The sequence below is a fragment of the Colius striatus genome, chromosome 5, assembly GCF_028858725.1.
Source record: "Colius striatus isolate bColStr4 chromosome 5, bColStr4.1.hap1, whole genome shotgun sequence".
Taxonomy (NCBI): domain Eukaryota; kingdom Metazoa; phylum Chordata; class Aves; order Coliiformes; family Coliidae; genus Colius; species Colius striatus.
In genome coordinates this window covers 14,091,022-14,104,111 of record NC_084763.1, presented here as the reverse complement: position 1 = coordinate 14,104,111, position 13,090 = coordinate 14,091,022, and the positions used below count along the sequence as shown (strand labels likewise).

The 13,090-nt window shown below is 42.7% G+C and overlaps 1 protein-coding gene across 2 annotated transcripts in view; it reads right to left on the bottom strand.

The window, feature by feature from the left end:
* Positions 1-6,207, bottom strand: part of CAPN7 (calpain 7) — a 35,564-nt gene extending 29,357 nt beyond the window's left edge. For both annotated transcript variants that reach the window (XM_061996361.1, XM_061996364.1), the window contains exons 1-2: positions 6,030-6,207; positions 1,417-1,525 (exon numbers count right to left, since the gene is read on the bottom strand). In XM_061996361.1, the coding sequence (XP_061852345.1) occupies positions 1,417-1,525; positions 6,030-6,131 (211 nt within the window). In that variant the 5' untranslated portion in view covers positions 6,132-6,207. The remainder of the gene's footprint in view (positions 1-1,416; positions 1,526-6,029) is intronic.
* Positions 6,208-13,090: the final 6,883 nt, after the last annotated feature.

Here is a 13,090-nt window from a genome sequence, read left to right as displayed (position 1 = left end):
CTGGAAGTAAAATCTTTCTAGACTTCACTAAAAACATGTTTTAAAGGACAAGAACACACCACCACCCTCAAAGCAGAGATACACTCTCAGGATATTTCTAATGCTAAATAACAGACATGAAATCTCTTTCATACTCTACGAAGGACAAGGGTGTTTCATTATGTGAAATATTGCATAATTTGTAATACACAAGCTCCTTAGATGTGCATCTCATTTATTAATGACCCAAAGAAGACAGAGTGCACCACTTTCATCAGGGCTGCTGATCCCACCAAACTAATTGAAGGACACAGTTGCTGTTCAAAGGGACACAGATAAGCTGAAGTAACAGGCTACCAGAAGCCTCAGGAAACTCAACAAGGATAAACACTGTGTCTGGGACAAGCTAACACTCTGCATGGTATGGTTTGGCGGCAAAGGGCCTAGGGGTCCCAGAGGACAGTTGGGAGATTGGTGGAAGCAACTACCACTCTCTACTCAGCACTCAGTAGACTGTATCTGGAACATCACATCCAATCTCAGTTCCCTAATGATGACGGGGACTGGAGGACTTGGCCTTTTGAGAAGGAGCTGAGGGAACGTGGCTTGTCCAACCAGGAAAAGAGATGGCTTTGGAGTATCTAATAGCAACCTGCCAGTATGGATTTGGGATCTTCCTAGGAGAAACAGAATGAGGACCAGTGGCTATGAATGGAAACAATGGAGAATTCAACTAGATTTTACATATAAAAATAAAAAACACTACAAAGAAAATTGCACCCTGAAACAGAGGCCCAGAGGCACCCAGAGTCCTTTGGTACTTTTAAGATCTAACTGGACCTGAGTAAGCTGGCCCAAAAATCAATGTCTACCCTGCTTTGAGCAGGAGATTGGTCTATAGACCTCTCAAACCCTCTTTTTGGCCAAATGATTTTGTGATTCTAATTGAGAACTGCAGGTGTTCAAAATTTGAGATTTTGGTCTAAGCACAATCACTGAAACTGGATCAAACAAAAACTCTTATGAGAGCAAAGAGCTTTTTTGCCCCTCTCAAAGTGATCAATACTACATCAATCCAAAAACTCATCTGTTTCAGATCCATCACACAGCTGAGACTTAGATGTGAGGTTCAATTTGTTCCTGATCAATTTTTGTTGCTGTACTTGATTACTTTCTCAGACTTGCTTTGCACACATGGTTCCTAATTATATTTAAACAGAAAGAATACTCACACCCAGGTCCTTAGGAAGTTAAGTATCTGCTTTGTTTCTAGTATATCAGAATTCAAATCACTCATTGTATTTGTGGTTCTTCACAAAGGACAAGAAAATCAGAGTAATAAAAAACAGAGCAAATATCATTGACACATCCCAGCACCGAAAGGCTTTCCACTCAATTAATTTAAGCGGAGGTTTAATTAGAAAGCTCCTTACCCACCTGCTGAATGGAGAGCTTGAACTCTCTCCAAGTACTCATTTATTTTTTCTTGAATATTTTCCAAATTGGACCCTGCCATCCCAGCATAAATCAAGGCTTGTGCAGCTTCCTGCAGGGAGAAGAATTTGAGACAAAGTTAATGTTTGCTGCCTAGAAAATTACTTTCCATAAATGTAGGGCCTACAGCAGTCATGAGCTGCATGAAAGCAAACTCCTACATCTACAAAAAGACTCGGAAAGTCTGCTGGAAAGAACAAGTTTCAAAATATAAATGAGATCGTGCTCACTTTCTTGCACATGGGACAACTTATTAGACTACAAAAAAACAACTCTGGAGGTTCCATAAGGCCAGATCTTAGGCCTGTCTGTGTAGTAAATTCATGGAATTAGGAGATTTTAACATTTTTTCAAGCATGCACTGAGATCAGTTAAGTAAACCTCATGAGTCATAAACTGCCCTTTATTTATAAAGCTTCAGATTTATGATTGGGGAAAAAAAATACTATTCACAAGTTACTTGCATTTAATCTGATAACAATGAAAGGAAATGGAATGCAAAGAATTGTTGCTTATAAAGATTTTTCTTTTAGTATTACTCATATAATGCTATCAAATCTGGAAAGTCTACAAATTTAAAGTTTCTTAGCTCCTCAAACGTTTTTTTAAATGTTTGTATGTACATGTAACACTGGATATTGATGAAAGTCTACTTCCAGGAATAAGCACAGGTCTTCAGCTCACAAGCACAGTATGTTATCCCCAGCAAGGTTTTCCTCCATAGAAAAAAACTCCTTCAGTTACATAAGCCATCTCTCCATTCACTAAAATTATGAAAAACACGTAAGGTTTGGCAGGGCTGTAATAAACAGTCAGAGCTGACAGAGTCTCAGAAGCATATGGAGAACTGCAATTTGTCACTCACAAAAATGAGGATAAAAACCTTACTTTGTCCTGATTATTGGCATAGAAAAAAACCCACACTTCTGTGGCAGTGCTCATCTTCCCAGCAGCAGCAGAAGAGAGGAGGCAGTCACGTAGCAGGGCTGAGTTTGTAGGAAGCAGAAGAGTAACTAGAGAGCTGCGCCACAAAGATGGTGTTCAGAGAGGCTGCTCTGCACAGGGCAAGCACAGAGATGTGGCCAGAGAGTCTCTTGTGTGCCTTATAGCCATGATTTTCGTCAAGCATAGCAGTTTGCTCCTATACATGTCTGTCTAGGTTGCCCAAGGTTACAGATGAACCTGATACACCCTGTACTGATTATCAGGATAAATTTTCCCTGACAAGCATCACAGAACCAAGTACTGCATACTGCCTGTTAACATCCATCACTAAATTACATCACATAAAATGTCCACAGCAACAGAAAACTAGAGGTACTGTTCCATTTCTATGTAGTAATTAATATACAATTCTTTTTAGCAGGGAAACACATACAGCACAGATATCTGTTTCAAGGTTGTATATATTTGTCTGTGACATACCACAAGTACAGACTGACAAAGCAGGTGCTGTGTCATAATAAGTTGTCTACACATGATGCAAAGAATAAATGTGGATTTTCAAACTAGTGCTGCAAAACCAGCGCATAACTGATGTCGCTTCTGTGATTTTGAGCACAACTGTTTTGCCTGGTTTTAAGATGTAAACAGAAGTAAAACAGTCTTTTATATATTAAGCCTCTAAATGACTCAAAGCAGCTGACAACTGCCTGCAGAGCCAGATGGCCAACTGTTTGCAGTGAGAAGATGGACATGCAATTCAGAGAAAGTATGATCTCTTTAATGCCGTTACTGTTCCTTGGCATGAACAGTGTGCCACAGCCATGCTAAGCTAACTACTGATCACCAGTTTGCAAGTTGCTCACTGCTCCTCAACAGTCAAACTCAGCAACAGTCTTCTGCAGTTTCACTGACATTACCAGGTGCACAAATACATTTCTGGCATTTCTGCAGAGCATTGGTTGCAAGTGACCCTAAGCTGGCTCACACACAGCCCTCCTCTGGGGATCTGTCAAAGCTACATGACAGGAGGAAGGAAAGAGCAGTTGCCAGCCATAGGAAATCCATTCACACAGGTCCATTTGCTGTCTATTGGCAACAAACTCAAGTATTTGCCATGCTCCATACTTAAGGTTAAGTTCTTGAATCCAGTTCAGCACCCAAGCTTTCTCACGTGCTTAGTAATTGCAGCAGTGCTCTCTGAACTGCTTAGAGTAGTTGGTAAGAAAGCTGGTTACAGGCCAAAGCTCATTTGGACTGTCAACTCCATCCTCCCATAGAGTATCCTCCAAACACTAGATGATATTTTGTAACTACTCCCGTTTAATTCAAACTTGACAGCGATTCTTCAAGCAACATCTGGAAAGTCAAACCTATCTAGACTAAGTCATACACACAGAATTCTGCTTTAACAATATGTGATGAATTTGCTTTCACTCCTGAATACGCTTGAACAGCAATGCTTTCACATGTGATCTGACACAAGAGTCAATACCCAGTCTCGGGCTGCCAAGAGTCACCTGTCTGAATACCCAAAACCTTAGCACCAATTGTGATTCAGAGCTTTCCTAATGCTGGAGAGTGCTCACGGTTGTGCTGCTCTGTGGTCTAGCTTTGCACACCAAAAATCCTTGCCTAGATTACACTCAGTCTTGGTACACTTCAAGCTGCACATGACAGATAGGGATGCGAGTGAGAAAGATTTTTCCTTACACTGTACAAAACTGTTCATGAGTGATTCTTTGCATAAAAAGATGGTTTGTTTTTGATGAGTATTTGATAATTTCTTCCAGATATACTGAGAAATATACTGTCATGAAGTGATTTAATTACACTGTGAGTTTTATTATGGATAACTACAACTTATGCATATACTTTATAAACTTATTTCACCCTACATTAACAATCACATCTAAAAAAATAGATACTCTTATGCTTTCATATTTCCATGCACAGGCCACCATGATAACACCACTATGCTTTTTATACATTTTGAAGACACTAATACTCATTAAGTAAAAAGGCAGAGCTCTTAGTAACTTAATGGAAGAGAATTATTTTGGCAGGAGAATGGAATATGTGGCATGAGTAGTCCAATGAGGATAAACATAGGCTTCAAAGAAATCCTTTCTTACAGCAAGAAGTAAAGGCAGTGTGACATGGAAATTTAACGTAACTTTGCAAAACATAAATCTAACAAAGTGAGACAACTTACACGGGTGGAAAATGCATAATGGAATATCTTTCATACAAGGAAAGACTGAGGGAACTGGGGCTGTTTAGTCTGGAGAAGAGGAGACTGAGGGGAGATCTTATTAACATTTATAAATATCTAAATGGTGGGTGTCAGGAGGTTGGGACATCCCTTTTTTCTACAGTATCTAGCAACAGGACAAGGGGTAATGGGATGAAGCTGGAACACAAAAAGTTCCACTTAAATAAAAGAAGAAACTATTTCACTGTGAGGGTGATGGAGCAGTGGAACAGGCTGCCCAGAGAGGTTGTGGAGGCTCCTTCCTTCGAGGTCTTCAAGAACCACCTGGACATGTTCCTATGTGACCTGATCTAGGTGACCCTGCTTCTGCAGGGGGGTTGGACTAGATGATCTCTAAAGGTCCCTTCCAACCCTACCATTCTGTGATTCTATGAAAATGGTTGTACAGAAGCTACTAAGTACTAGCAGTCTACGATACTGAGTGAGACATTGAATCAATCTCATCACACCCATGGTTACACCAACCCAAAGCTGTATTGAAATAATTAAATTGGATGCCTAATAGAACATTCATGTGTGGTTAAAAACATGGCCCTGGCAGCCAAAGCTAGCTCACTGCTGAGCATCTTGCATTTCACCACGTACTCCTCTACTTGTTTGATGACTGATTATACAAGAGAGTTTCTTCAGCTGCACACTGAAGAGCTACAGTATGCCCACTCGTGGCTCTCCAAAATGCCCAATGCTTCCATCTCCAACATAAAACTGAATAGTCTTTCAGGCCTGACAGAGGTTGGGAAGAGGCCAGGAATGAGAGTGGAGAAACAGCGCGCCAGAGACGTTTTTAGATAGGTTAAGACGAAGCCTCTCCAGAAGGACCGAAAAGGTTGTGTCCCCAGGAGCTGTAAGAAGTGCCCAGTATCCACTTTTCGGGCACCGTGGCTGTAATGCTACTCCTAAGCCCGATAGTAAACAGCAGCACAGGGCAGTACTTGGCCCCACCTAAAAATAAAACGCGAAATACATTTCGCAACGTACCCTGAAGGCTTCTCCGGAGACAGACAAAACTTTCCACACGCCGCCTTCCGCTTACTTCTCGGCTGGAACCGCCACATCCTCCGCAGGCCAAGCGGCAACCCCGTCCCCAGAGCCCAGCCGCGGAAAACGGGGAGCGGCAGCGCTAAGCCAGCGCAGCTCTACCTGCCGGCAGGGCAGGGCCGGGCCGGGCAGGGCCGCACGGCCGCGGCGGGCCGCCCCTCCCTCTCTCCCACCTCCGGCGCTCTGGGGGCTGAGGGGAGGAGCGCAAACCTAACAGCAGCTCAAAGGCCTCAGGGCGGCAAAGGGGAAGAGAACACCGGCTTCCTATACGAACCGGCGACACTCCCCAAACCTGTCGTACCTTGTAGTAGAAGACCGCTTCCTGGTAGCGCCCGCTCTGGTCCCGCTGTACCGCCAGCTGCGCGAACTTCACCGCGTCCCGCTCCAGCGTGGTGGCATCCATGGCCGGCTCTCTCCCGCTGCGGCCACCGGCGGCAGCTGCGGCTCCCCCAGCCCACCCCGCCACCGGCTCCGCGGCGCCTTCCCCCGCCTTCCTGACCCCGCCGCGGCCGCCGGCCCCGCCCCCATCCCGGACGCCTTCTCCCTGGCCACGCCCACCCGGCCCCGACCGCGGCTGCCCCGGCACCCGAGGCTGGCCCCGCCCCGCCCCGCCCGGGCCCGCTCCGCGCATGCGCCCCGCGAGCTGTTTGGGGTGGGGTTGGTGTGAGGCGTGGCGGGAAGGCTTTAGACCGCGCGAGGGAGTGATTGCGCGTGCCCTGCCGCGCGTGGCGGGGGGGGCGCCTGCGTTTGGCAGGCGCGGCGTGGGGCCGCGAGGCCGGCTGTCAAGGGGCCGTGAGGCGGCGCCAGGCGGGCCGTGAGGCGGCGCCAGGCGGGCCGGGAGGCGGTGCCAGGCGGGCCGGGAGGGAGGCGGGCCGGGAGGGAGGCGGGCCGGGAGGGAGGCGGGCCGGGAGGGAGGCGGGCCGGGAGGGAGGCGGGCCGGGAGGGAGTTTCCAGTGTCTATCTCACATAGAGATAGGTGTAAGGTAGAAAGTGAGTAAGATAAAGTTTGAGTGTTTGTGGTGGTTTAGCCCTGGCTGGGTGCCAGATTCCCACCAAGTTATTCTATCACTCCCCCTTCCTAAACTGGACGAGAGAGAGAAATATAATGAGAGCTTTGTAAGTCAAGATAAGGATGGGGAGATAGCTCAGCAATTAGCGTCACGGGCAAAACAGGCTCAGCTTGAGGAGAAATGTTTTGATTTATTAATGAACAATCAACATAAAGGGAGGTAAGAAATAAAACCAAATGTTAAAACACCTCCCCCCACCCCTCTTTTTTCCCAGGACTCTCCTTCCTTCCCCCCTCCATAGTACAGAGGATGGGGTTTACAGTCAGTCCAGTATAGATGGACTTTGCTGCTGCTTCTTAGGGGGAGGCCACCTCATACTTCCCACTACTACAGTGTGGGGTCCCTCTCACGGGAGACAGTCCTTCATGAACTTCTCTAACGTGGGTCCTTCCCATGGGTTCACTACACACTGCTCCAGCATGGCAGCTCCTCACACCCCACCCCAGCATGAGTCATCCACTGGGAGAACAGTCCTTCGGCTACTGACTGCTCCAGCCTGAGTCCCTCACAGGATCACAAGTCCTGACCACCAACCTGCTCTGGCATGGGCTTCTCTCTCCCCAGGTCCTGCCAGGAACTTGCTCCAAGTGTGGGCTTTCCACAGAGTCACAGGCTCCTTCAGGCATCCACCACTCCGGTGTGGGCTCCTCCATGTTCTACAAGTGGGTCTCTGCTCTGCAGTGGTCCTCCATGGACTGCACGGGGACAACCTGCCTCACAATGGTCCTCACCGCAGGTCACAGGGGAGTCTTTCTTCCAGGGCCTAAGCACCTTCCTCCCCTTCTCCTCACTGACCTTAGTGTCTGCAGAGATGTTTTCACAGTCTCATTCCCTGTTGCTACTGCAGTTCAGCAACTATGCAACAACTACTCCTTCTCAAATACATTATTCACAGAGGCATTGTCTTCATCACTAATTGGTCAGACCTGGGTCACCTGTGGGTCCATCTTAGCACTGACTGGTGCCAGCCCTATCAGCTCCCGGGGAAGCTTCTGGTAGATTTTTTTTTAAAGAAGCCACCCCTGTAGCTCCCCCTGCTACCAAGAACCTGGCCCAGGCAAAACCATTACACCTTGTTGGTTAACTGGGATAGTGTTATCTCTCTGCTTCTGTGGACAATACTACTTTATGTCTAGTCAGACTACAGGTAACTTCTTTCTATTTTTATAGTTCTATATACAGCAAGACTGTGATACAAGTTGTCACTGCTGTAAAATAAATAATAAAATTAATCACTGTATTGGAAACTGAGTAAAATAAGCACCAGCTAAAACTGAGGCATGTGACAGTTAATATTTTAGAGACTTGGGCAGACCTTAAGACTTGACAAGAAGATAAGCAGGCTTAACCTATGAATTAGCTTATGAATGCCAGTTTCATGGTAACTTGTAGATGCCATTTTTAAGTGGTTTCTTGTGATAATGTAGAGAAATGTTGCCTATATTTTTATCTGCTATGTAGGAGCAAATCCTTACATCTATATTTGTGGGCCTGCTTTGGTTGGGCTGTTCCGGTTTGTGTATGTTCTCCGATGCATAAAATGTTTTCTTAAAAGTATTGTATTTTCTGGGCTGAGCCCTTGTCTATTGATTATGTTAAACTTTTTCATTACAAAATTAAATTTTCCTCGATGGAAGGCTTATGAATCTAAGCCTAGACCCCTGATTTCTACTAATGGAACTTTGATTAAGTTAGGAAGGAAGGTAAAGCACAGCTGAAAATAAAGCCTCTAACAATGTAAATGGTATTTTAATTATTGATATGCTAGAAAGTACTTCTGTTGATAGGGATTTGAATAGATGAAGCTATTGGAAAAAAGTATTAAATTATATTAGACCACTAGATGTCCATCTACTGTTATATTAAAGCTAAAAGTTTTTCATGATTAAAAGAACAGAAATTGAACAAACACGTGTTTAGTTTGCCTCTGGTTTGTCTGAGAGTGTGGCTGAAGTTGCTTAGTTCATTTTGGTTTTGAAGTTTTCTGAACTTGAACACAAGGATTTAAATTTGGTTTTGCAGTCAAATATCCAGTATCCACACTGGCCCAAAGTTTGGAGTCCCACAGTCCTCCAAAGACTAGAGAAACAGCAGTATGAAATACTTGTGTTACTGTGGTTATGTAGGTATTTCTTATTAAATAGCACTCTTTCAGCAGAGATTGTTGCAGTCCTCCAGAATTTCTTAAATTAACTTCTTACAAAAAGTACTGCAGTTCTCTAAAAGTTCTTCCTTACACAGTTAAAACACCATCTCTCAACTTTATAGGCTGTAATTTGTGGCAGCTGTTTGGAAGTAAATGGTCATGGTGATAGGGAATGTGATCCTAACTATGGAAAGAAGGAAGAAAAGTGCAAAACATATGTTGATAGCAACAATATTCTTCACCTTCATAGTTAATAAGCACACTTCTTTTGGGAATTACATCTCCAGATTCTTACTTCTAACTGCTGACTGGGAAAAGAAGCTTAATATTGAAACAAAACTTTATATGAAATAAGTTTGAGCAGAAGGCACCAGTGACACTGTGAACTGTTGTTTTAACTAAGAAATGTCCACGTGCTGTTTATGCATTTATATAATTAATTACATGCATCGCAGTCTGATGTCATCTTGTATAAAAAGTAAGAAAAATTCCTGCAATGAGTTATGGCAGGGTGTTATTTTTCAATTTACTCAGCCTTGGGTTGATGAGTTCTGAATTTAGCTATTAGAAAATTGTAGAAAATGTTAAATCCTAACTCGGTTGCAGTCCTCTCCCCTCTACTTAGATTTTGGAGATGAGTTTTGTAGTTTTAGAAGTCTATGGAACTTGATTTTGGTTTGTTGGAAATTTGGTAACATTTTAAGAGTTGCAGTGTTGAGGAAGCAGAGCCAGAACCTTTGTTATGCTTTCTAAAGGAAACTAATATAAAGATGTTATGTATTGCACTAGGGAGAGGAATAGAAGTTTTGTTCATTTTCACACATGTGAGCTGCAATGTGTTAAGTCTTCGTGAGTGTATTGAATTGAGATAAAATTTTGAGTCTGTTGAAAACTTGTCCCTAGCAAAGTTATTTTTTTTTAGGGACTGATGGGAGAGACTAACTGTGCTTGCTAAAGGTGTAGCTGGAATCATTTAGTGTCAAAATAAATTTTTAAACAATTGTGATAGCAATAGTCAGTACAATATAATGAAATATGATTCCTATATTGTTATTCACTTATTTATGTTGACATGGGATTGGAAGAGTTACTATATTTACCAAAAGGTATCTACCCTACTGGAAATGTATCGTAGTTTAGATCAGTTTTTTGCCATGATCTCTCTTCTCTGACTTCTTATATTACAGTCACTCTACTTTTCAATGTTACTTTTCTTCATTCAATAAATGAATTGGAATAGATAAGTATTTACATCAATGTCTTAATAAAAGCTAGGTTGTTGCTTAACAGCAGTCCTTTCCTTCCTCTGTGCTGCACTAGACACTGAGGAAGTGCTCTAGAGCAAACTGCTAATGTCCCATGTTAGTCTTCAAAATTGCCAAAAGTGATATAAATAATGAACATAACCCCAATTAATTTTCTCAATTTCAAGGGCAAATTGGTTCTGAAATAGATGTTGAAATGCATCTCTCATCTGTTGGAAAACATTTATGTAAACAAAACAGTATTTGGTCCAGGTTAAGAGCTTTTTACCAGAAGTGACTCCTAAATGGTTTATACATGCAGTTTAGTTTTGTTTTGTTTAGTTTTTCTTTTTGAGGAAAAAAATAAAAAGAATTCAGAATCTATGTATTGGGTGGGAGGGGGCTTTTTTAAACATGTTATCTTTTTTTCTTTTTAAGGTCCTACTCATTTTCTCATTTCTGATGCAGAGTTTTTAGTTAGCATGAATAATATTATTTGCAAGAGGCTTGAATGTGATCAAGCAAAGTCTGTAGCAAAACAGCTTGTTATACTGAAGAATTATATACCCAAGGAACTATACACTTAAAGCTTTGTACCTATTCCTCATTATGACAGGTTGGCTTCAACGAGCAGCCAAGCTTGCATGCTTCAAGCCACACAGCAGGACAAGACTGGGAGAGGCACAGAGAAAACTGGAAGAACAGGAATGATAAAGCTTATATGTCAAAACAAAGACATGAAATAATTCACCAGTTACTGTTGGCAAAACAGACTCCAGTTGCTGAGTTTAAATTAACTTATTGTCCATTAGCATAAGTGTTTAATTACTGATTTGGGCATTGTAAAACAAAGATGATAGTAATTTTAACCTTTGGGAAAACACTTTTCTTCACCCTTTTCCAGGCTTAACTTCACTATAGACCCCTCTTCTCCCCCCTCATTACTGATGCAAGTTACACTTGGTACATTCAGTAAGGTGGTGGGTAATGCAGGAGCTATGGGTCAGTATGTAGTGGTTCCTCTTTGCTGCTTCATGTTTCTCTTTTCCTCCACTACTCCTTTACTTGTTTGATGTGCTTTGTTGTGAGTCCTCTGCTGCCTGCAGTCCCCTCAGAGGTGTGCCTGCACCAGTGTGAAACGCCTGCTGCTCTGACCTTACATCAATCCTCTCAGTCTTAGCTTTTCCACCCTTTTTAAAAACTTTTCATAGAGGTGCAACAAACTTTAGCTTAGCTTTAGCCTGTGATGGGTCCACTACCAAGCCAACTATGTCTGACACAGTGCAGCCCCCTATTTCTTCTCATAGAGTCTGCTCCTGCAACCCCACCACTGCTACCAGAACCTTATTCTTTATACCTATTACACTCATAATGGGATTAGGTTGAAGGCAAGTAAGCATTATGTTACAAATAAGGGTATTTTCCCCCTGTGTTTGTTAGCCCCCTTCTTCAGCTAAGGCAATCAGGGCTGGATTAGTTACTATTTGATATTACACTTGTAAAGCATGACCTTATGGAAGGTTACAAGACCCATAGTGAGGTTACATGGAGCTCAGGTTCTCATTCCAGGGTTACCCTGTGCTATTTGCAATGGCTATATCCTGAGGTGATGTTACAGGCTGAACTAAACCCACAGCTGCAGAAGGAAGCAGTCCTTGCTCTCTGAGCTGAGACTGCTGAATCCTGCAGGGAAGACCCTTGTTGAAGACTATGTTGGTGATCAAGGGGACATAAGTTAGAAGCACTGATACCTCCTGTGCTATGCCTCTTGGGTACAGGTGGTATGGTCCTATCTGGTCTTGTGAAGGTCTGGATATTGAGTGGTGACTTCTGTTGTTGGAGGGATGTTCATGTTAAGAATGTGGTTTTTACCAGCAAAGGTATGGTGTGAACATGGTGGTGATCTGATGCACTGTCCCAAGTACCATGTAAATGCTTTCAGCCTGCAATACTAAATAGTGTGAGATCAGTGAGAAGGAAAATTTACTTTTTGAATACTATCTTTGAGAGTGTAATGTGCTTGGAGCAACTGCTGATTGAGTTTACACTTGACCTTCCCAAACAGTAATTTCTAATTGAGAGTGTATGGTTGGTCTCTCTTGACTATCTTTTTTTTTTTTTTTCTACTGAAGCTTTTATCTTATATTACATGCTAGGTTCATCTGAACTGAACTCACTTTCAGCTCCAAGCAATTTGGAGAAGCTTGGCAGAGGTGGTCTTTCCTATAGAACATGTTCTATCTAGGTAGGAATTCAAGGTGCAATATGATGTGTATCTGTAGTAGGTTTTAATTTTTTTTTCTTTTTTAGTGCTTACTTCCTGTAAACTCTGTGACCTGACGGAATTCTATCAAACATCTATTTCTGAACTGCATCTATGACTACCTATAGAAACATGAATACAGACAAGGCAAGTATTGATGACTGTTTCAGAGAAACTGCATGTACATTGTAAAAGAGACTTCACAACCTGAAAAAGGTGCTTCCTTATCATGCAGCGGAATCAGGGCAAATGTAATATATTGATCTGTTTTATGTATGTCCAGTTGCAAGACTGTATGATATCCCTTTAGGAAGAGACCAATCTCACATTGCACTCAAGCTTTGATAGCTCTCTCTGATTTGATAGCATGTTTAACACTTCTAATAGATTAGATACATCAAAATGGATTAAATTTCAACTTCCTTTCAAGCATGGAAAGGCCCCAAATGGAGAAGGTTTGAAAAAGTCACATTTGGATTTAATTAAAAAGTTCAGCTCAGTTGACTCGGGAGAGACTAATTTTCTTGGGAAATTCTCAAGGTTACAGTAAGGGTCTCTGGATCACAAAAAAGCTCGTTTGATGGAAGATTGAGTAGTTTATCCTTCTGCTGATACTGATGATAAAGTTGATCCATAAAC